The sequence below is a fragment of the Lynx canadensis genome, chromosome A2 (genome assembly GCF_007474595.2).
Source record: "Lynx canadensis isolate LIC74 chromosome A2, mLynCan4.pri.v2, whole genome shotgun sequence".
Lineage (NCBI taxonomy): Eukaryota > Metazoa > Chordata > Mammalia > Carnivora > Felidae > Lynx > Lynx canadensis.
In genome coordinates, this window is record NC_044304.2 from 58,935,913 (window position 1) to 58,959,676 (window position 23,764).

A 23,764-nucleotide genomic window follows, 5' to 3' on the forward strand; every position below is an offset into this window, starting at 1 on the left:
TGACGGGACACAAGTCACCCTTAGCCCCGAGATAACTGAATCCAGGTGGAGCGCAGGTGAAACCCACAACCAGGTCTTCCGTTTCCCACAGGAAAACACAAAGGGCAGCTGAGCAAAGGCTCTGGGAGGCCAGTTACGATGGCAGGAGGTGCAGCACTGCAACTCGGACAGTCGAGGCAGTGGACAGCGTCACCTTCCTGGACCCTACACCCGGCATACGGCAACGGAAAATGGCCCTGCTCTCTAACACTGTCAGGCCCGTGAGAAACACCCAGTTGTGAGCAGAGTGTGGTCTCTATAGTGCTTTGCACACGGCCCTCACCTACCCCTCTGCGTGGCGAAGGACAGACAGGTGTTGTGGCGGGCACCCGAGAAAAGCCCAGAGAAGCCCGGGGAGGAGATTTCTGCGTCCCAGAGAGCAGCCCACCGTTGATGACAAGATCCATCTCCGCACGCATACGTGTGCACACATGCATCCGCTGAACCCAAACCGGAAGCATCAGGACTTGAAGGAGAATCGCCAACACCGCTGTGCACCAGAGAGAGGCCCCCGGCACATGCCAACACCTGTCCGATGTTCCCTCCTCCAATGTTGCCGTCAACACCCGGAGGGAGGCATCAATATCTCCATTTCATAGATGAAGAAACGGAGATGTGAGGAGGCGCAGTGTGGTTGCAGAGGGCAATGACACAGAGCCATGTGGGGGCCCGGGTCCACTGTGAATGCACTAGCCCTTGCTTCACGGCTGTGTGTGGACACCACGTCTAGGGTTTGCCTCCAGGTGCCATGAGACCCTCCCCAGGCCCCTGCAATCCCAGCAGCTCACTGCTCTCTGTGATGAAAGGAAAAAACACTCCTCACTTAGATCTTGCAGTGTGGGCGTGAGGAACAATTACTCAGAAAGATTATAAAGCACAGGAGCCCTACAAAATATGATTTCCACCCTCAAGAATAATCATCTAGGGAATAAATACTGCAGTACAAAGGGGTCAAGACGTCTCCTCCCCCTTGAAAATGAGTCTAGATTCTGTGCAGGATTTCCCTACCTGCCAATCACAGTCCTATGGGCGAAAGGGCAGGAGGCTTCCAGCCGAGGGGCGGGCGGACCCAGCACGGCGCCCCCCACGAGCCTGGGCCTCTGTGTCCCCCATCCCAACCTCCTCTGGCCCCTGACCATACTCCCAACTTTTTTGGGTGGTCACGGATGATTCAGCAGCTGCTCCAAGTTTCCCCCTGAACAGGTTTCCACCATCAATTTCCAAACTTAAGAGGAAATGGGAAAAGAAAAGAAAGGAGCCTGCTGATTGGAAGGCCCTTAAGCTGTGTGTACAGAAGCTGAAAATGTCAAGGTCTGAGAGTATTCAACAAATGAAAGCAGAATTATATAAAAGCAACAGCTAATAAAAAAGATTGTCGGAGGCCGAGTTCTTCATCTTCCCAGCCATTACAGGAATAAAATTATCCACAGAGGAGATGGGAAACCTTTCTCAAGACTGGTACAATTAAGCCTTAGGATCATGCGTCTTTGCTCCCCCTTTTGCAGCACCCCTTCCACCCCGCCCCCTCCCATCTCCCTCGCCAATCTCTAGTTCCCAGGACATGAGAGGGGCTTTCCTTTTGCACAGTGTCACCAGCAAAATGCTAGTATTTCAGAGTCAGACAGGTGACCATGTTTTTGCACCTCCTTCTGGAAGCATTTGATAACTTCACAATCATGTAGCAAACCCTCATTTTAGAAAAAGGGCACATGTGCCTATGTAGAGTCTGGACGTCCCCGTAGGATGAGCGGGGAAGAACAGATGAGAAGGAAGGGCCCATCCAGGAGAATTTACTTCCCTTTTGGCGAGGCAGAGAACAGGGCCCAAGGAGGAGAACCCCAGTGGGGATGGGAAAGGAGAGTGACAGGGGAAAACCGAGCTGAGACAAGGAAGAACACTGTAAGGCTACTGCCCTTCACCCCGAGCAGACACACGCACACACGCTTTCAGAAGCCAAACCCAGAGAGGGAAATGCAAGCGGAGCTCAGCAGGAGGCCGCGGAATTGCACACATAACAACACAAAAAAATCTGCGCTCATGAACATATGGGCAACTGTGATAATTAGAGCTATGGCTGGTGGAATGTTTTTCCCCTTTTCCAGGATCTTGTCGTTGCAGCTACAGTCAAACCTGGGCAGGAGGCTGTTCTGGGGACACCTCTGCTGGTTAAGGGGCCACTTCTATAAGCGGCTGGAGGTGCCCTGCTGGCCTCCAGGACCACGCCACCACCGTCGGTGTTCACATCACAATTGGTGCCATCCCCTAAACACCCTGCAGGAGGCAGACAGGGGCGTCCCTGGAGCAAGGAGGAGCGTCCCTCCTGTCCCCGCTGCCTGGAAATCCAGAAACCCACATTTCTACCAGCCTTCAGAGTGCCATGCCACAGGAGAAAAGCCCACGGAAATCAAGCCCCTCAAGCAAACTGTCAATTTCAAAGCTCCAAACCGTGACAAACGATTCTCGAAGATTTGCCTGCAATAAGCTGATGGCTCGGATTGCCTGGCATGCCATCTCAGGCAGGAGGAAGAACATTTTTTTTAAAAACCTCCCAACCGTCTCCCATCCATGATTTAAGCCATTTGAAAAATCTGTCATGATCAACAAATTAAGCACTCCCCCACAAAAGTAAACAAGTTACCAAATGAATTTTCAAGAGTCGTTGTAGGCTTTATCAACAACAAAAAAAGAATGAGGATGTCTCTGAATCTCCTTCATTTCAAAGGCTTATCCCTAGGAAAGTGGGGAGCGAGTAGCCATGGTGCCCTTTGATCTCCCCGACTCCCGGGAGAAGATCAATAATACAACTTTAATATATTTGTACAGCACGACTTCACGTTATTATTATTTTTATCCAGTGCAGCTTAACTAAGGTAGGCTAGGGCTCAGCACCGCCCTGTGGTGAAAATGAGTCTTTCCTGAGGCTGAACGACAGCATGGCCAGCCGCATTCACAAAACACGGGCCACTTAAACACTGTGATCTCTGTGACTACAACTTGGGGAAAGGCTGAGGGTGAGGGAGGGCGTGTCCGCAGGGGCACCGGCCACTAGGGCAACTGGACCCTGGGGCTTTCAGGGCCTGGTGCCCAAAGGCAGCCGCCGTGAGCCTTACCTTCCTCTCGAGGCGTCCCAGCTGCTCCTTATAGAAGGTGTCACGACGGCTCAGCTCTGCCTCCCGGCTCTCCAGCTCCCTGGCCTGGCGGGAAGAGAACAAAGCCCACGTTAGGCGACGGCAGCTGGGCTGAGCTGGGGGAGACACCAAGGGGGTTCTGTTCAGAGACACTGACCGTGCAAGCAGCAGCGATGGGGCGTTGAAAACCTGTGCTATGCTGGACTGCTTACATACCCTGTGTTGAGTTTCCACCTCAGGACTTCAGTGTGGCACGCTGCTAGAGCCATTTCAGAGGACAAGCACTAACATTTACCGAGTGCCTACTATGCGCCAGGTACTAGTCCAAGTGCTTCCCCCAGACCTTCTCACTGGACCCTCACAGCACTTCTAAACGGTAGGCAGGGTTGCTAGGAAGCCCCTGTAGGTGAATAAATGGAGGGGGTAAGTGACCGCCCCCGCCCACAGCTATCAGGGAGGAACTGGGGCTTGAGCCCCAGCATGTACAGGGCCTGACCACAGAGCTGCACTGCCTCAAGGCCACACAGCCTGGAAGGGCCGGAGCTGTTCCCCGGCCACGGAGTTCTCACGCCCAGCACCGGACCAGGCCACCAACTCACACGTGAGCTCTCAGAGGCAGGGTGCCAGAATGCCCTTCTTCTGGCAAGGCCAGCTCCCTCCTTCAGGGGTCAGGGATCTGAAAGGTGAGCAGTATCAGAACCCCAGAACCCCAGAACCCCAGAGCTGGAGAGGACGGCTGCTCCCGCACCCACCGGATGCAGAACCAACAGAATTGCTGGCACATATGGCCGAGGACCCTCCCTGAAGGTGACAGCGAGGCTGAGGGGCTTGGCTGGCCAGGACCAGCAACCTGGAGCCAGGAGACCTGGGGGTGAACCTGCCTCACTCTTAACTATCTGGGTGATCAAGCTCCAGCTTCCTCAGGTATAAGACATAAGCCCGCACCAGAAGTGCCTGCCCCACAGGACTGTGTGGGAGGTTAAAGAAAATGGGCAGGGCCACAACAGGCCTCCATCAAGGGACACCTGCATCACGGCAGTCTTCTCCTGCCTGGGACATCCATGGCCCTGCAGCCTCTCAGGACCTCTGTGGGACAAGGCCCCAAGGCCTGCCCCTACCCGGGGTCTGAGCACCCCAGAGGGCCGGCTCACCACTCGTGCAGACAAGTAATGCCATCTGATTGCTATGTGCTCTGTGTAAGGGTCCAGTGCACTCCAGCACCATTTCAGGCTCCTGTATCACTTAATTACCATGACCCCAAGAGCATAAAGCTAGCCAATGACAGAGGGAAACCATGAACCTCTGTCAGCGGTGACTCCAGGTCCTGAGCTGCCTCCTTCAGACCACACTGTGGTGTCAGCACATGGGTCTGAACTGGGCAAAAATACCACCCAGGACAAGAACTGATGTTTCTGAAAGCCCATTCCCTCGGCAATGCTACGCCCAGACATGAAAATGTGCTAAAGCCCAGCAGGGGATCAGCAACGAGGAGCTGACCATAGGACAGCAACAGCAGCTGAGGAAGGACCTGGGTTTGAAGGACTTGGCTGCACCCGGGGAACGTGGGCTGGCTGGGCTTGGCGACATGCTGACAACCTGGGAGTCGCACTCTAATGCGGGCTCCACCACTGAGTGGCCTGCGAGCTGGAGCAATTTGCTCTCCTTTTCTTGGGTATGTCCTCCTTACCTGTAGAATGGAGAACAGAGGGGAGACTTGGCTCCTGAGGCTGCTTCAGAATATCTAAAAATGCCAAGAAGGCTTCTGGAATGCCTGTGGAATGCCAACACTTCAGAAAAGCTAAATACAAACAGTGAAACTGAATGCTGGGGGATTTCTCGCAGGATTTTTCAAAGCACGACGCTGAGGCAGGGTCCCAGGAATGGGAGTGTGGTGAATCTGTGCTGGGCCCTCCGCAGCCACCTGGGCCCTCACCCTCAGCCATCCCTGGGACAATCAGAGAAGCCGGCGTGACACAACGAAGCAGCCAGGACAGGGATGTCTCCTGGGGCTCTGGACTTGCCGTTTTCTGGCCGACGGTCCCAGCCAACCGGGAAGATGACACCAGAAAGCGAAACTGCCATGAGGCTCTTCTTCTGCCATTCCCTGAAGGCCAGCGGGACGGTACATGAGGAGGCCTTCCGGGCATCTGTCCACCCTCCCTCCAGCCTACACATCAGGATGCCTCCTCTGGGCAGAGGCTCCAGGAACACTCAGCTCATGGCTCCCGGGCCTGTGCTGGCATGGGTATCTATGTCAGAAATGGGATAAGGCTCCAGGCAAAGCTCCCCAACCATCGAGGCTTCCTCAGGCCACAGAGAGACAGTTCACACACAAGAAGAGATATTGAGGACACAGGGGTCTCCTTTTATAGCCATGTCAATCTGCAACACCACGAAGCCGATGCCAAGTAAGGAAGTGATTAACTGCTCAGAGAACAAGGAGTCTGTCATACCCACTGGAACGGAAGCTCTGTGACAGGAAGGGCCTTCCCGCTCTCGGCCTATCCCCAAAGCCTTGGCCTCCAGCACCGTGAGCCAGCAAGGTGGCTAGCTCACTTCCTCCACCCCATCCTGAGATTTATAATGACAACGGACAGGAGGAGGTGACATGTGAAAAGGGCTGCGGAAAATGCATGTGGTACGAACGTCTGGCTGTCAGTGCCTGGCCCGGAGCAGGGACCCACTTGGCTTTGATGAATGAAGGCGGGCATGAGACAACACTGGTCACTCTACATAGCTGCTACAGTCCAACACGCGCCTCCCAGCACTCACGAGAGGCCATGCGGCAGGCACCTCGCAGCATGACCGTGGAATTAAGGAGGCACAGGCAGGTTTCAGTGACTGATTCAGTAATTTATCAGAACATTATTGAGTGCCTACCACGTGACAGACACTATCGCAAAGGGGTTGTGGATACAAAAGGGAAATGAGAAAGAGTTTCTATTCTCATGGAGCTTCTCATGGAGCTTCTTCTGTTCTCATGGATCCCAGTGGGAGAGACAAATGTGTGTGCAGAGAAATCAGATAATTTTGGAGAGGGATATGTGCTGGGGAGGCCACAGGCAGAATAACTTGTGGGGTAGCAGGTTGTTATTTTCTCTAAGGAGATTTCCAAGCCAGTCTTCTAGGAAAAAATACTGAGTAAAGTATGCTGTCTCCAATACAAAGGCAAAATATCACCATTATGAAGATCTACTTGGTGGATTACAGTCTTTGAATGGGGAATTGAAAAGAATCTTCAGTGATTTAGTCAAGGACTTCCTCCAGTCAAGAGAGTACAGTAAGTTCACACTTTGATGCATCTTCCCTGCTCTAAACACATAGCAAGAACAGACAAAATATGAGAACAGGACACCAAAAAGACATGGCCAGGTTCAAAAACAAGATTAAAACGTCTAACAGAACAGGAATGCAAAGCAGTGGGTAAGGCCAGAGCCACAGGCTTGCTGGGCTCTGGGTCTGGAGTTGGCAGAGGCAGCCAGAACAAAGCCTGCTCCACAGAGTGGGGCACTGGTGCCAGCCTTGCCACCCGCAACCCAGGGCTCTCTCAGAACAAGGAGCTGATGCAAAAAATTCCTGAAGACCCCGTGTAGGGCTGCAGTTCAGCCCACAGGCCATAGCTCCAATCCACTCAACCCTTGGCCACAAATGACTCAACCCCACCCCCACCCCCGCCACCACCCCCAGCTCAGGTCCCAGCTCCGCAGCACCACTAATGCCACCACGGAGATGGGCCTCAGGAGGGCCACAATCACCTGTCCCTGCATCTGGGCGCAGCTGCAGACCGCTAGAAACGTACTAGGCGGGGAGAAACGAAAATGAGAGCAAAAACAAAGTAGAGTGAAACAAGACAAACATCAAACTTTCTACTCAAAATGAGCCTGCAGGGGCGCCTGGGTGGCTCAGTCAGTTAAGCGTCCGACTAGGGCTCAGGTCATGGTCTCACAGTTGGTGAGTTCAAGCCCTGCATCCAGCTCTGTGCTGACAGCTCAGAGCCTAGAGCCCGGAGCCCGCTTTGGATTCTGTGTCTCCCTCTCTCTGTGCCCCTCCCCCTCTTGTGTGTGCACGCACGTTCTCTCTCTCTCAAAATAAACATTAAACAAAATTTTTTTTCTTTTTTTTTTTAATTTTTTTTTTTCAACGTTTTTATTTATTTTTGGGACAGAGAGAGACAGAGCATGAACGGGGGAGGGGCAGAGAGAGAGGGAGACACAGAATCGGAAACAGGCTCCAGGCTCCGAGCCATCAGCCCAGAGCCTGACGCGGGGCTCGAACTCACGGACCGTGAGATCGTGACCTGGCTGAAGTCGGACGCTTAACTGACTGCGCCACCCAGGCGCCCCCAAAATTTTTTTTCTTAATGAGTCTGCAAACCAAATCCCAAATACATGAAGCACTGTGACACTTAGCAAGGCTACCAATAAAATCAGCAATTGGAACATGAATCCACTCCAGATGAAATAAATTCTATGGGACATTATGACCAAGGATTTTTTACAACTTATTATGCAAAAATTTAAACATGAGACAGAATAATTTAATAAAACCCCAGACAGCCATCACTAAGCTTCAAAATTTATAAACTTAAGGAAATCTTGTTTTACCTATAACCCCCACCTTCTCACTATCCCCAAATTTCTTACAGCAGATCATTTCATCTGTACATACTTCAAATACTTCTTTAAAAAATAAGGACTTTTCTTTTCCTAAACTAAACCATAGTACCATTGCATACCCTCCAAATTAATTCCTTAACATCACCAAATATTCAGACAGTGTTCCAATTTTCAAATGATAAAGGATTTTAAAAGTGCATGTTTAAGGTACTCAAAAGATAAATGAACTTCTTGGGGCACCTGGGTGGCTCAGTCGGTTAAGCAGCCGACTTTGGCTCAAGTCATGATCTCACGCCTCATGAGTTCGAGCTCCATGTCAAGCTGCTGACAGCTCAGAGCCTGGAGCTTGCTTTGGATTCTCTGTCTCCTCTCTCTGCCCGCCCCCCCCAAAATAAACGTTAAAAAACATTTTTTTAAAGATAAATGAACTTCTAATGGAAAAAGAAGAAATTATGAACCTGGAACAGGAAAACCCCCAAACAGGTAAATATTATAAACTTAAATTCCTTCAAGGTAAAAATGATGGATAAGCTGAGGGCAGTAAGGTGGAAATAAGCAAACTGGAATGTAGTACAGTAATGGGATCCAGAACATTGCAACAGAAGACAAAGATAAACTGTATGAAAGAGGAGCTGAAAAACTTGGAAGACAGACTGAGAGACTCCAATGTATGTCTAAGAACTATTTCAGAAGAAGAGCCCAAAAGGGATGGCAGAGAAAGAAGAGATGAAGGAGGAAGAGAAGGGAGGGAATGGACAGGAAGAAGACGGATGCTAGAGCAGAGGCAAGGGAGGGTGGGAGAAAGGGAGCAAGATGTGGCCATAAGGAGAAAATGGGGGGCTGAAGGAAAACACGGGGAGGAGAAGAGGATGTAAACTGAAAATCCCAAATTAAATTCTAGAAATAAGTATGTCAGTTTTCACAAAAAAATATGCGCTCGACCACTTCTTAGATGGTCCCCAAGGATCCCATGTCCTGATACTCGTCTTTGTGTGATGCCCTCTTCTTGAGTGTGGGCTGCACCTAATGACAAACTTTTCAAATGGACAGAATATGGCAAAAGTGGTAGGATGTCACTTTCCGGCTGCCAAAAGCTAGTGATTTCTGTCTTGCTCCCCCACTCCCCCTCGCTCACACTGAAGAAGCAAGTTTCCATATTGTAAGCTGCCCTATGGAGACACCCACACAGTAAGGAACTGAGGGAGGCCTCCAGCCATCAGCCAGCGAGGAACTAAATCCTGCTAACAGTTGTATGAGGGAGCATGGAACCAGGGCTGCCCTGAGCTGAGCCCTCTGATGAAACTGCAGCCCTGAGATGGAGGCACCCAGCTAAGCTGTGTCCAGGACCCAGATCCACAGACTCTGTGAGACAGTAAATATTTCTTATTTTCAACCACTGAAGTTTGTAATTTCTTATTTAGGAATAGACGACTAATACAAAACATAACCTGGTTAATCTCACCCTTAAAAAAATTCTTACTTTGGATAAAAGAAAAGAAGAAAATCTAACTATATGCCATTACGAGACACTCAAGCCCCCATACTAATGATCTTATAGAACAGAAGAAAACCCTTCACTGGCATATATACCACAGTGTCTACTGTTTTATTTACACAAAAGGTTGAGCATTCAGTCAAAAGTGTAAACACAGTACACACACACACACACACACACACACACACACACACACACACACGAAAATAATGATCTACCATAAAGAGAAAATACCCAATGCAATCAGATGCAACAATGGTTCACATGTTACAAGTAACACAGAGGAACTTCAAAATAACTATGATCAATATGTTAAAGAATCTAGCAGAGAAGGGTAGATACCTACCATATGTGAAGAAAGGGAGAATTTCCACAAGGATATGGGCACTATCTGGCCTCCATTATTTATAATAATAAATAAGCTATTAATATTATTGAGGATTCCTTGCATGTGACAAATTGATTCTATCCTGCTACTTTTAAGATTCTCTCTTTGACTCTGGTGTTCAACAGTCTATGATGTGTCCAGGTGTGAATCTTTTTGAGATCTCCTGAGATCTCCCCTACACATTCATCTGGCCTTCTAGATTCCCAGGAATATGCTGAAGCTTTTCTAAGCCTTCTTTGAACATCTTGTTATCTAGTTTTTAAAAAAAAATACCGGTGGTATTTTGATGGGGATTACATTAAATGTGTAGATTGCACTGGGTAGTATGGACACTTTAACAATGTCTCTTCTCCCAACCCATGATCATGAAATATCTTTCCATTTCCTTGTGTCATCTTCAATTTCTTTCATAAATGTTTTAGGTGTTCAGAGTTCAGATTTTTTACCTCTTTGGTTAAGCTTATTCCTAGGTATTTTATTATTTTTGGTGTAATTGCAAACAGGACTGTTTTCTTAATTTCTCTTTCTGCTACTTCATTATTAGTTTATAGACATGCAACAGATTTCTGTATATTGATTTTGTATCCTATGACCTTACTGAATTCATCTATCAGTTCTAGTAGTTTTTTGGTGGAGTCTTTAGGGTTTTTGTTTTGTTTTGTTTTCTTAAGGAATCTCTACACCCAATGTGGGGCTTGAACTTACAACCCAGAGATCAAGAGTGACATGCTCTGTGGATGAGCCAACCAGGCACCCCTAGGGTTTTCTATGTAGAGTATCATGTCATCTGCAAATAGTAAAAATTTTACTTCTTCCTTACCAATTTGGATGCCTTTTATGTCTTTTTATTTATTTTTTTTTTTTGTCTGACTACTACAGCTAGCACTTGTCTTGTTCCTCATCTTAAGGGAAAAGTCGTCAGATTTTCACTGCTGAGTATGATCCTAGCTGTGGGTAGTTTTTCTTTTATTAAGCTTTTTTATCACCCTATTGTTTTCCCAAACTGTTATTCACCTCTTGGAGCAGCCATACTGTTCAACAATTGCCTCTGATTGTTTTTGAAAAATGCCTTCCAGGAAAAGGCTGTTTCCACTGAGCAACGTCTGAGTCAGATCAAGTGAAGACAGCCTTGCAGGTGGGGTCTTCCAGGAACCTCCAGACAGGAAAAATAATGACAACTTTCTAGGCTTGGGACTTTAAAGAACTCCGATCCTTCTCTGCCCTGTCCAGTGGTTGCCAGGCTGCTAGCTTTTACCATGACTGTGGCTGTTGGTTTTCAAACTTACTGCTTAGTTGGGGGAAAGGAGGATGGGAATGAGACGATTTAAAATGCCATAAAACTCACTGTCCTTACTGAGATTCACCATTTTTCTTGAACAAATGCTCCCGGATTGCTGCAAGTCTTTGGTTAATTTTCAAAGTTCGGGGGGTTAAAAATAGAGCATTTTCATTGCTTTTATGGAAGGGAGAATTTTCATCAGAGGCCCTTAATCCACCATGTTCACTGACACTACCCAATACTGTAAAAATGGAACCAAATGGAAACGCTAAAAATGAATTTCTAGCATAGTATGGCATCAAATCACAGGTTTGTTAGAAGACTGGACAGAGCTTAGAAACAAGTCATTAGAAATTAACCAAACCAAAAGAGACAAAGCACGGAAGAAATAAAACTGAACAGAGGATGCGAGATCTATAGGACAATATCAAATGATATACCATACATGTAATTGGAGTCCTAGAAAGAGAAGAAAAAAATCGGTGCAAAAGAATGAAGACAGAAAAGCCAAGAACTTTCCAAAATTAATTAAAGACAACAAATAACATATCTGAGAAGCTCAGAAAAACCCCAAGTAGGATGCTTTTATAAAGTTTATAAACAATTCCTTAAGTAATGGAATATTTTTTGAACACAGATTGTCGTAAGTTTAAAAAAAACAAATAATTTCTAGAGCGACCTCTAAAAAAGGAACAAAAAAAAAGGTCACAAAAACTCAATTGCGAGGATAAAATGGAATTCTTAAAATATACTGATTCATCTCCACCCTCTCCCTCAAAAAAACCAACAAGAAAGTAGCAACAGAGGGGTGCCTGGGTGGCTCAGTTGGTTAAGCGTTCAACTCTTGATCTCAGCTCAGGTCTTGATCTCAGGGTCGTGAGTTCAAGCCCCACACTGGGCACCACACTGGGCGTGGAGCCTACTTTAAAAAAAAAAAAAAAAGTAGCAACAGAGGAACAAAGAACAGATAGAACAAACAGAAACTGAGTGTCAAGATGGTACATTTAAATCCAATTATACCAATAATCATGTTAAACAGATTTAAGCCCCTACATTAATTTCTTTTTGCTGGTATAAGAAATTAACAAAAATTTAGTGGCTTAATACAAATCTATTCTCTTACATTTCTAGAGATCAGAAATATCAAATGAGTCTTACTTGGCTAAAATCATGGTGTTGGCAGGGCTATATCTTTCTGGATGCTCTAGAAAAAAATCTATCCACTTGTCTTTTCCAGCTTCTAGAGGCTACCTGCATTTCTTGGCTCATGACCCCACATCACCCTGACCTCTGCTACCACCATCACACCTCCTTCTCTAACTTTCTATCCTACTTCCCTCTTTCCTTGATCAAGACCCTTGAGATTACACTGGATCCACTTGGATAATGCAGGATAATACCCCATCATATATCCTTAACTTAGTCACATCTGCAAAGTCCCTTTTACCATGTGAAGGAACATATTCACAGGTTCCGGAGATTAAGAAATGAACATCTTTGGGGAACCACTGTTCTGCCTATCATACTCGCCAGTGAAAGGCAAAACTCTAACTATATGTTATTGATTTAAAAAAAAATACATGTTAAACATAAAAACACAAACAGGTTAAAAAAATATAGGGAAAAGATATACTACACAAACACTAAGTACAAACACTAAGCTGTTGTAGCTATATTATAATATAGAGGAGCAATTCATAATCATAAAGGAGACAATTATTCAAGAAGAAATAACAATTATAAATGTGTACACACCTAATAACAAAACTCTCAAATACATAAAAAACTTTAAAGAATATAAGCAAATCTACACAGTTGAAGACTTTAACATCCCTCTCTCAAAATATTGATAAAACTAGACAAAAAAAACAACAAAGATATGAAAGATAAGAACAATATTATCACCCAACATGACCAAATTGACATTTATAGAATATTCCATGTAACAACTGCAGATACACATTATTCCTAAGTGAACATGAAACAGATATGAACACAGACCTTATCCTGGACTACAAGAAATTTAAACAGATGAAATCAAAGTATCCATTATAACCACAAAATTATTAAATCAGAAATTAAGAACAGCAAGATGTCTAGAAAACCCTCGAATGCTTAGAAACAAAACATATTACTCAAGAAGAGACTTGGAAATGACAGAAATGATGGGATTGGCATATAAGGGCTTCAAAATAGCTATGATAAATACTTTCAAGGATTTAAAGGAAAATATGAACACAAGGAGATAAGGGGAAACTAATAAAAAGAACCAAAGAGAATTTTGAAAGCTGAAATGTAAAACACTTGAAAGGAAAGGCTGAAAAAGTGAATGCTAACTCAGTGACCTATGGAACAATTTCAGTATCAACTGGTAACATATATTGTAATTAAGACTCCTGGGGAAGGGAGAAGGGAAGAAGGTAGTAGGAAAATACCCGAATATTTGAAGAACAATGAATGAAAAATTTCTAGAGGTGTTAAAAAGTATAAACCTACAGATCCAAAAGTGGAACTACCAGAAGAACCAATACAATGTAATGAATGATTTAACAGAAATACACAAAGTGTAGGGATGCCTGGGTGGCTCTGTCAGTTAAACGTCCAACTTCGGCTCAGGTCACAATCTCACAGTTCGTAAGTTCGAGCCCCGTGTCAGGCTCTGTGCTGACAGCTCAGAGCCTGGAGACTGCATCGGATTCTGTGCCTCCCTCTCTGTGTGTCTCTCCCCTGCTTGCACTCTGTCTCTCTCTCTCTCAAAAATAAATAAATGTTAAGAAAAAATTAAGAGAAAAAGAAATATACAAAGTGTATACCTATGATAAGTTTAAAATGCATAATTTTCCTCGATTTATAAAACAAAGCAAATTAAAAAAAAAAAAAAAAACCTTACCTCAAAGAATTCTGCTGCCCAGATGACTTCACTAATTAATTCTGTCAAATATTTAAGGAAGAACTCATACCATTTCTAAGCAGACTCTTTCAGCAAATAGAATAGGGGAGAACACTGTTCAACTCATTTTATGAGACTATTATAATTATCAAAGCAAACCAAACAAGGGCATTACAAGAAAAGAAATTTACACACCAACATTACTTAAGAGATGTAAAAATCCTTAACCAAAAAAAACTAGCAAGTCAATTCCATCAATATGTAAAAAAAATAAATAAATAAAATAAATAAATAAATAAATAAATAAATAAATAAAATAACATCCCATGATCATCTGGGATGTATGCCAGGAGTTCAAGGTTGCTTTAACATATAAAAATCAATCAACCTACTCACCACATTAACAAATAAAAGGAAGAAGATCATGGGATCATATCAAATAGATTCAGGAAAAATATTTGACAAAATAAATAGCCATTTATGAAAAACTTCCAGTAAACCAGGAATAGAATGAAATTCCCTTAACTCGAAGAGCATGTACAGAAAACCTACAGACGATAATGCTTTTGGTGAAATACTGAATCCTTTTTCCCTAAGGTTGCAAAGAAAAAGTTAATAAGGATTTAGAAGATTTGAATAATAAAATTAACAAGGCTGACCTAATAAATATTTACATTGTTTTTAGAGTTGACTGGAACATTTGCAAAAAATCAATCACTCTTTTCAGACACACCCACAAAAATAAATTAACAAATTTCAATGTACCAATAGCATACAGACCACTTCTCTGATGAAAATATAATTAAATTACAAATCAATAATAAAAAAACAGTTAAAAATGGGTTTGGTAATATGTCTTCTTAAATATAACTCACAGACTAAGTGAAAATAGCAATAGAAATTTCAAAATTAAAAGAATGAAAGTTCTACATTAAAAAAAAAAAAAAAGTGTGACATTGCTAATAAAGTACCTGAGAGGTAAGTTAATGGCCTTAAGTGCTTTCTCTTAAAAAAAAGAAAAACTGAGACAAAAAAAATTCCTCATTTCGTGTGCAAACAAAATGACTCAGATTAAGTGACTTGCTTCAGGCCACCCAGATGTAGGGCGACGAACACAAGTTTTCTAACTCCCAGTTCACCAACCTTACAACATCTGGTGACCTCATCATCCCCTCCTGAACTGTGTGCTCTGATAACGTCAAATCACTGGTCGATCATCAAACTGGATACCTCTAAGACCATGTATTATAACAGTGTTTCTCAAACATTTAAAGCAAATTTGAATCACCTAGGATTTTGATAAATACAGATTGTGAATTATAAGTCTGAGATGAGCCCAAGATGACACATTTCTAACAAGCTCCCGAGTAATGTTACTTTGAGTAACAAGGCACTAGATCACACCTATAGAAAGATAAATGATGGTTATAGTGACATCTCAAAGACGCTGCAAGATCCACGATGGGTCTAAATTATGAATCACACAACCCTTCCTTTAAATTAATGATAATGTACTCTAATTTTAAAAGATGATACAGAGTAGCAGTTTAAGAGAGCAGGCTTTGGAGGTAGACAAAACTAGATTTGAATACCAGACCCATCACTTCCTACCTAGTGACCTTGGCCCAGTCAGAATTTGTCTAAAATGGAGCTGCCCAATCTGTACAATGGGGAGATTAATACCACCTATATTCCATGAGGTTGCTGTGAAGTCAAATGAGGGTACACACCATAAAGCATTAAATGCAGTATATGGTACACAATAGTTAAAAAAAAATAAATGTTTAACAACATTAAACATCCAACTAGAAAAGAAAACACACCTATCCACAACCATAACAGATAACAGGTTTTTAACGTAAAAAGGTAAATCTCAAAGACAAATATAACTTTGAGATGATCTGTGATAATCCCTCTGCACCTGCATCGATACCAAGATGCTCTGGGATGTTTTATGTCAACTTCCCTCTCACGTACACCACGTATCAGTATTCATTTTCCCACATTAGACCCGTATGTCTTCCTTCTTAATATGTCTATCTACAGTAACTATCACAGATGTCTTCTTTTCTAAAAATGTTTTTGGGTTTTTCTATTCATACGTAGTTCACATATCATAAAACTCACCCTTCTGAAATCTACAATTCCACTGTTTTTAGTGTATTCACTAGGTTGTGCAAACATCACTGCTATCTAATTCCAGAACATTCTCATCGCCCCAGCAAGAAACTCTGTTCTATTAGCAGAAATGTTTCATTTCCCTCTATACTCAGCCCCTAAATGTCCATCAATCGATGAATGGATTTTTAAAATGTGGTATATCCACACAATAGAATATTATTCAGGCATAAAATGATCAAAGTGCTGATATACACACAACAATATGGATGAACCTTGAAAACATCAGGCCAAATGGAAAAGCCAGATGTAAAAGGCCGCATATTAAAGGAGTCTGTTGATACGAAATGTCCACAACAGGCACATCTACAGACATAGAAAGCAGATTAGCAGTTTCCAAGGGTGGGGGGGGGGGAGAATGTGGACTGACTACTGAGGGGCACAGGGTTTCCTCAAGGGGTGATGAAAACGTTCTCAGCTTAGCTTGTGGTGATGGCTGCACAGCTCAGTGGATATACTAAAAACCATTGAATGGTATACTTTACACGACTGATTTTATGGCATAGGAATTATATAGCAATAAAATGATGTTAAAAATACATAGGATTAGAAAGAAAACCAATTATACTGGAATACAGTTATCAGAATATTAAGGAAAAAATCCCCGAGGTCAGGAGGCCACTTTGAAGGCCGATGCAATAATCAGGTGGTGAGGACCTGGATGGAGGCAGGTAGGGGTGGGAAAGAGGATCCAACAGGAGACTGACTCCACCACACCCCAAGGTCTCTGGCCTGAAAATGGGAGCTTCTACCTATATTGTTCGGATAGATGCAATAGTGCTCTCGTATTTGTATGTGTCATCTACATATAGCCATGCACACTCGCGCGGCTAATATGGTATTTAGCACACGAATATGCTTACATAAACTGCCAAGCCTCGCCAGATGCCAACGTGAGATGTGTATCTACCTGTGTGTATACGGAGATACATTCCAAGATGACAAATTACGTGTTTGCCTGTCTGCTCCCAGTTTGTACCATTCTAGACCAGAAGTTCCTAGAGGTCGAGGGCTATGTTGCGTTTACTGCTTTCTCCCCAGTGCCACGTGGTAAATATTTGCTCAAAGAATAAAATGAATACGGGGAAGTTGATCTGGGGAGGAGACAGATGCTAATCTTGAAGAAGATGGTACGCTGTGATGGTTAAGGGCATCAGGTTCAAATTCTAACTCCAACAATTATTTGCCAAGAGCCACCGGCTGGGATGCTTGACTTCCCTGAACCCAGGTGGCCTCACAGGGCTGCCAGAAGAGCTTGCTGCAGAGGTCCAGAAATGCCTGTGTGTGTCTGCTCGGGGTCTGAAGGAAAAACCATCCCCAAAGAACCCAGCCTTGCCTCCCCCGTCCATAACCCAGCATAGACTGTTCCATGGAGGTGGGCTGTAGCTTACGCAGTAATAAGGAACTGCAGGCATCCCTTCATCAACTGTCACTCGGCTCCTGTCCAGGCCAGAGCCCGGGAGGACAGTGGGCAGGGCCAGAGCTGCCGACGCAGTGTTAACCCCACAACCAAGTCCCAGTTCCCTAGGGCCCATGGAGAGATTGGGAGAGGCCACTTCTCTGGGATTACCTTCCTCGCTTTCTAAAACCACCTATTATGCCAGAAAGAGAGGGCGCCATGGAGAGGGCATGCTCGAAGCCACATTTTTGTTCCTCGTTACTCAGTGCACATTCCCTAAGAGTCACTGATGCCTCGCAGAAAACTTTGAAAAAACATTCTATTACAAGACCATCTGCTGAAGCATCGTAGGCTCTCTCTGCAGCCCCCATTTCCTTTTATTACCAGGAAAAGCTGCATGAAAATGGTCTCATCCTGAAGGCTTGTGTCTGCTCATGCTGCTTCTCTCCCAATCTCCACCCACAGGCTGCAGAGCTGAGACCCCCGTCTCCCCATCTGTAGCGTGGACACGGTGCCCACATCCGGAGGATGAGAGAACAGAGGCTTCAGGTGCGAGGGACCACAGGACAGATGGCCTCCGAGGCAACAGAAGCCTGCTGTCCCCATGTAGCCCAAGTAAGAAAAGAACAAGACCACAGGGAAGGGGATGATGGAAAATGCTCGATGCCAGTTAACTGTGTATGTAGGACACGTCCGGTCCAATAGGTCACCACGCACTCTGCAGCCTTCTGTCCCCCCCAGCAACACCTATATGTTGCACAAAAAGCATAATCCCGGCTATAACAAAAAGAGGGATCAGAGAAGCCTCATGAAACAAGCAGGGACAAGTCAACCCAAGCAGCAGCGACCGTTTATTAACAGTTAATAAATAATTACTTCAGTGCTCCTTTAATTCACGCAACAGCCAGTAAGGTGGAGAACTATTATTAAACCCACTTACAAGGCAAGGAAAATGAGGCACAGAGTAATTAGGTCGCCCATCAGTACATGAGAGAGCTAAAATTTTAAAGTAATGGGCCTCATCTCCCAAAGTAATAAAGTCCTACCTGGTATAATCTAAGCAAGACTGTCTTAAGAAGTCACATAACACCTCTGCAGTTTCTAATAGAGTCCTAGGGCACAGGAATGATAAGGGTTGGAAATTGAACATACCCACTCAGGTGCACAATTCCCTTTAGTGGTGAGATGGGCAGGAGGAGGTCCAGGTGTGCACTGAACAATGAACCACAGGGCATCTCCTGCCTGGTGAAAGCCCCAAGCGACTGCCCAATCTCCTCTGGAAGGGTGGGCTGGCCTAGGGGCCCTCTTCTGTCACGGTCTTATCATTCAGCAGTGCCTGGGAGCACTCATTGGTCCCTCCCAGGGATCATGAACCCCCTGAGGACGGGGAACTTTCATCTCCATATCTGAAGCTTTGAACCCAGTGAGGGTCACTAAGCATTTGCTGAATGTATGGAAGAATGAGTCAAGAAAAAAGGAAAGTAAAGCTAGTGGCCCATGGACTGCATGATCCTATTTTGTGTGGTCCATTAGGTGGTTTGAGTTCGGTTTGATTTGTAACCAAATCCATCACCAGCATTTACAAAACCGGAAACTTTACACAATAAACATTCTGACTTCCATAGGAAACACTGGAAAATGGGGCCTCGGCCAAACGTGTGGATAAAAACTTCTGCTGGGGACAGGACCACTGACTCCAGTGGCCACGCCTGTCTTAGCCATCCTCAGTGAGAGAGGCTTCACTGGAGCAGGGCCTGGAGCCCCGGTCTCAGCCGCGTGCCCAGTACAGTCAATGTCTCCCACCCGCAGATAACCCCTCCTTGCTCAGAAGCTCTGCACAATCCCTGCTACGGCCTTTGCCTCTCCCTGAAAATTTCCCTTCTGTCCGTTCGGCCAGCCAGCTGCAAGAACGTCCCAGCTGCTCACGTGGCCAGATGGTCCTTGGAGTTAGGGATACCGTCATGAAATGAGACACCCAACAGGAGGATGGCTAGATGAACACTAACACGTGAGCAAGATGCCGGGCGCTGATGAAGGGCTATGAGAACAGAGTGACGGCCCGGAGGTGTGGCGAGGACCAAGTGACAGCGGGTGGCCGCACAAACCCCTGTGAGGAGGTGACATCTGGGCTAAGAGCCAAAAGACGGGAAAGGAGGCCCACAAAGATCCTGGGGCAGTTCCTTCCCAAAAGAGAGGATACACACCTGAAGGCTCCTACTCGGGAATAAACGCGACACTCTCAAGGCCTAGGGAGAAGGGAACACACAGCAGGACACACAGGTGGGTGGGGCAGGAGGGCCAGGCTGAGGCCACCAATGCGGGGCCTGGCAGGCCATGCCGAGGAGTCTACACTGTCTTCCAGGAACAGTGGGAGCCGCTGGAGAGTCTTAAGCAGCAGAGTGATATAATCTGATTTATTTATTTTTTAAAGCCAGTTCATAAAAGCCAAACTGGAAGGCTGCTGCCCAGGAGGATGGCCTGATTATCTCTCTTCCCGCGCCGTGCACTTGCGAGCGCAGGCACACAAAATATCAACCGTGGTTATGACAGCTGTATGCCACACAAAGGCGGCAAGGAGAAACCTTTACAGAGGAAATAATATGCAATTTTCTAGCTGAACACCTTTTAAAAAGTAATGATGGAGAATAAAATGTGAGTGAGGCAGGCTGTCTTCTGGTGCAGGGTAACAAATGCCACCTGAAATAAGCAAGAGTGGGGCGAGGCAAGCTCACCCTTGTATCAGAATCTGCAGGCTGAAAAGACAGAGATGGGGGAGGGAGCAAGGGAGCCAGGATTCAGCTCACTGCCTGCGGCTTCTCACCGTGCTGCAAATACTAAGACTTCAGAGACGCTGCTTGACCATGACGTGCAACTGAACTATGGCTACTTGCAGAGAACAGGGGCCGATCCACAACCCCGGCTGCAGGTCTGAGGGAAACACACATACTGAGCAGAGGCAGCGGACCATGAGTGCAGGACCCTCCCATGCCTAGAGGCTTCCAGAGCATTCCTTCCTCGCCCCGCCCTGATGTGAACTTCAGACCTGAGTATCAGGTGTGCAACGGCTTAGAAAGCAGTCTGCAGAGTGCCATGAGGTGAAGGAGTTCGAGAGGCAGCGCCTTGCCTAACTGGGAGCAGGTGGCCTGTGGCTCGGCTCCTACCCTACACCTGTGACGGTGTCAGCAGACAGGTGGGCAGTGCTTCGCCCCTGCCAGAGAGATCATGGGCTCCCTGCGGCACCGTCCCACCTCCACCTCCGGCACTTAGACCGGGGCTAAAGGGACATCAAGAACACAGAAGAGCTGAGCCAGCAGGGGGCTTGCCATGGCTCGCCAAGCTGCTGAAGGCGGCAGAAGTCACCCGATGACGTTACCGTCTTGGGGCCCTGGGAGCCATTCAGAAGTCTGCTCAAACTCTGCGGGCCCATCTACAATCCCTGAATGGGCCGTCTGCGGGGGATGATGATAAGAGAAACTGAGTAACACTCACTGCTCCCTGAGCTCGTCCGACTACCAGGAAAACTTGTCCGTTCCCCACAGCTGCACTGACTCTACCGCAGACACGCCAGAGTCTCCTCGCCATTCGCCCCTGGCTCCTACTGTTCTTTGCCAGAAAGGTCTCTTTTTCTCTACCCTGCCTGCCTGCCTGGCAGATTCTTCAAGGGTCCGCCCACATGCTCCGTTGTCCTTCAACTGTCCAAGCCCCACCCAACCCTTTGTCTTAGGCACCCTCTAAAATCCTGCCTTGGCATCTTGGGGTCAGGGGAAGATGCCGCCCTATTTCTAAGCGGGGCCAGAAATGCGCACTCTCTGCCCCAGACTCATCAGGGGCAGGCACCTGGCTCGGGCTCCGAGAGTCGCCGTCCCATGACTGTGAACGCTGAGAAAATGACACAGACTGGAGGGACTGATGGAGGGCAGTGACAGCAGCAGGGACAGCGGTGGGCTGAGATCTGACCGGGAGGGCTTCAGAACCTCGGTCTGCCTAGGAGCTCTCTTGCTTCCAGGCTGTTCCCTACGCCTGCCCCCTCCACCCGCCTCATGCCCAACGGCAAGCCCCCAGCATCCCTCCCATGAATTCCCCCTTTGTTTACAACAGCCAGAGCTGGTTTCTATGGCTGCCATCAAGGTCCTGGCCGACTTCTTCCTCTCAACCAAACAGAACTGTTTCTCCCACTGCACTTTGATGTATTTTACAATTACTCTAATTATTGTTGTGCTAAGTGATCTATAGCAATGGATCCCCCTGCAAATAGGAGCTTCACGAGGGAAGCCTCGATTCACCTCTGCTCGTCCGACATGGTACCTGGCAGAGACACACGGAACAATTGTATGCCGAATCGGATTTATCCTTTCGAATCAACAAAAGCATAACCTAGGCCGCCTAAAACAAGGCTGTGATCTTCAGGAGTGTTCCTGGGAAGTTACATATTTACTCTCCAGCAAATACCTCATCACTGTTACTGCCACTATCTATTAAAGTGGATGCAGGATGAGGGCCATGTCAGACTCACATAGCTATGAGATGGCAGTGCTAGGATTTGAATCCAGCCTCGTAGGATTATGAAGCCCACATTCTTTCCATCTCCCCACACTGCTTCTCAGTAAGTCTTTATTATTTTTTTTTTTTGAGAGAGAGAAAGAGAGCATGAGCAGGGGAGAGGGGCAAAGGGGTGGGGGAGTGGGGGGAAGGAGGGGAGAGAGAGAGATGGGGGGGGAGAGAGAGAGAGAGAGAGAGAGAAAGAGAGAGAGAGAGAGAGAGAGAGAGAGAGAGAGAGAGAGAGTCTTAAGCAGGCTCCACACTCAGCACAGAGCCCAATGCAAGGCTCTATCTCATGACCCTGGGATCACGATCTGAGCTAAAATCAAGAGTTGGATGCTCAACCGATTGAGCCACCCAGGCACCCCTCAATAGGCCTTTTTTTTAATGTTTATTTATTTTTGAGAGAGAGAGAGCGTGAGCGGGGGAGATGCAGAGACAGAGTGAGACACAGAATCTGAAGCAGGCTCTAGACTCCAAGCTGTCAGCACAGAGTCCGATGCAGGGTTTGAACCCACATACTGAGAAATCACAACCTGAGCCAAACTGGAAGTTTAACTGAGCCACCCAGGTGCCCCTCTCGATAGGTCTTTATTAAAGAATACGATGGGCAATGTAAATTCTTCTAACAAAACTGCTGCTATTCAAAATATTGCTTAGAAACTCTTTTCAGAATTAACACATTCATACACATCTTTGATAGTGGCAAATCTTTGATCTTTAATGGAGGTTTTGACTTTCTGGAAAGAGCCAGAAGGTCTGTACCTGGGCCAAAGAAGAAGGCAAGGTGTCCTGATGGGGGCACAGATCCAGCCGCAGATGTGCAGAGTGCGTTCAACCTCACGTGGCTCCTTAACTTGCAAGTCCCAGGAGTGAGCATAGGATCTCAACTCTGCTGAGAGCCTGAAGGGATGTGTGTGAATGCGCACACGCGTGTGAGCGTGTGCGCACACACATGTGCGGGACTGATTGCTGATTACTTCCCGTTACGCCCCCGGTTATACCCCTATGGGAACTATGTCACTGTGAGCTTTGTCTGTCCCACCGAGCATTGAAGCCACTGCAGGAGCACCCAGCACAATAGGAGGGCTGGATCTATAAACTGCCTGCCCCAAATGACGACTGGGAAGACAAAATGCTAACCTGAGGATCTTCCCCACCCTCCCCCAGATCAAATAGACCTTGGCTGAGGTGGAGCCTCCCCTTGCATGTCCCTCTTCCCTCTGAGAGGCGCCGTGGTGGCCAAACTCAACTGACTGTGATCATTTCCCACATCAGCCTCTCACCCCCACCTCCTCATGGGGTCAGGCCACCAGAATGTCCTATTTGAGCCGGACATTCAAAGAGCAGAAAGAGCAAGTAAAGTGAGCTGAACTACGAGGATGGCAGCAACCAAAGGGCTCTCCAACCATCCCGTGGTCCTCCTCTTGGCAAAGGCAAGAAAGAACACCGCCCTTCCTTTGTAAAGATGCCCTGAGGATCTCCCAGTTCGGAGTCCTAAATGTTCATGCAGCAAGCGAGCGGCACACATTTGCAGGAAGGATCCTGCCGGCTTTCCAGCACATCCCACAAGTACTCAGAAGCAGCTGCGAGATGACCAGCACTGAGCTCAGGGTGGACATGCCAGAGACGGAGCTGAGGCCCTGCACCCAGGTGCTCTGTAGCTCCCTGGACAAGGACACGATCCCTCGTCTTCAAGTGTGGCCTCTCACTGCTGGTGCAAGAGGCTAACACAGAATAAGAAATGATGGCATGTGTTTGGAGAGCAGACAGGACACGGTTGCTCAAGTGCCTACAACAGGCCATCAGACAC

At 46.5% G+C, this 23,764-nt stretch overlaps 1 protein-coding gene across 2 annotated transcripts in view; it reads right to left on the bottom strand.

Moving 5' to 3' along the window:
- Positions 1–23,764, bottom strand: part of CHCHD6 (coiled-coil-helix-coiled-coil-helix domain containing 6) — a 251,259-nt gene that overhangs the window by 112,714 nt on the left and 114,781 nt on the right. For both annotated transcript variants that reach the window (XM_030307553.1, XM_030307552.1), the window contains exon 5: positions 3,150–3,233. In XM_030307553.1, coding sequence (XP_030163413.1) covers positions 3,150–3,233 — 84 coding nt within the window. The remainder of the gene's footprint in view (positions 1–3,149; positions 3,234–23,764) is intronic.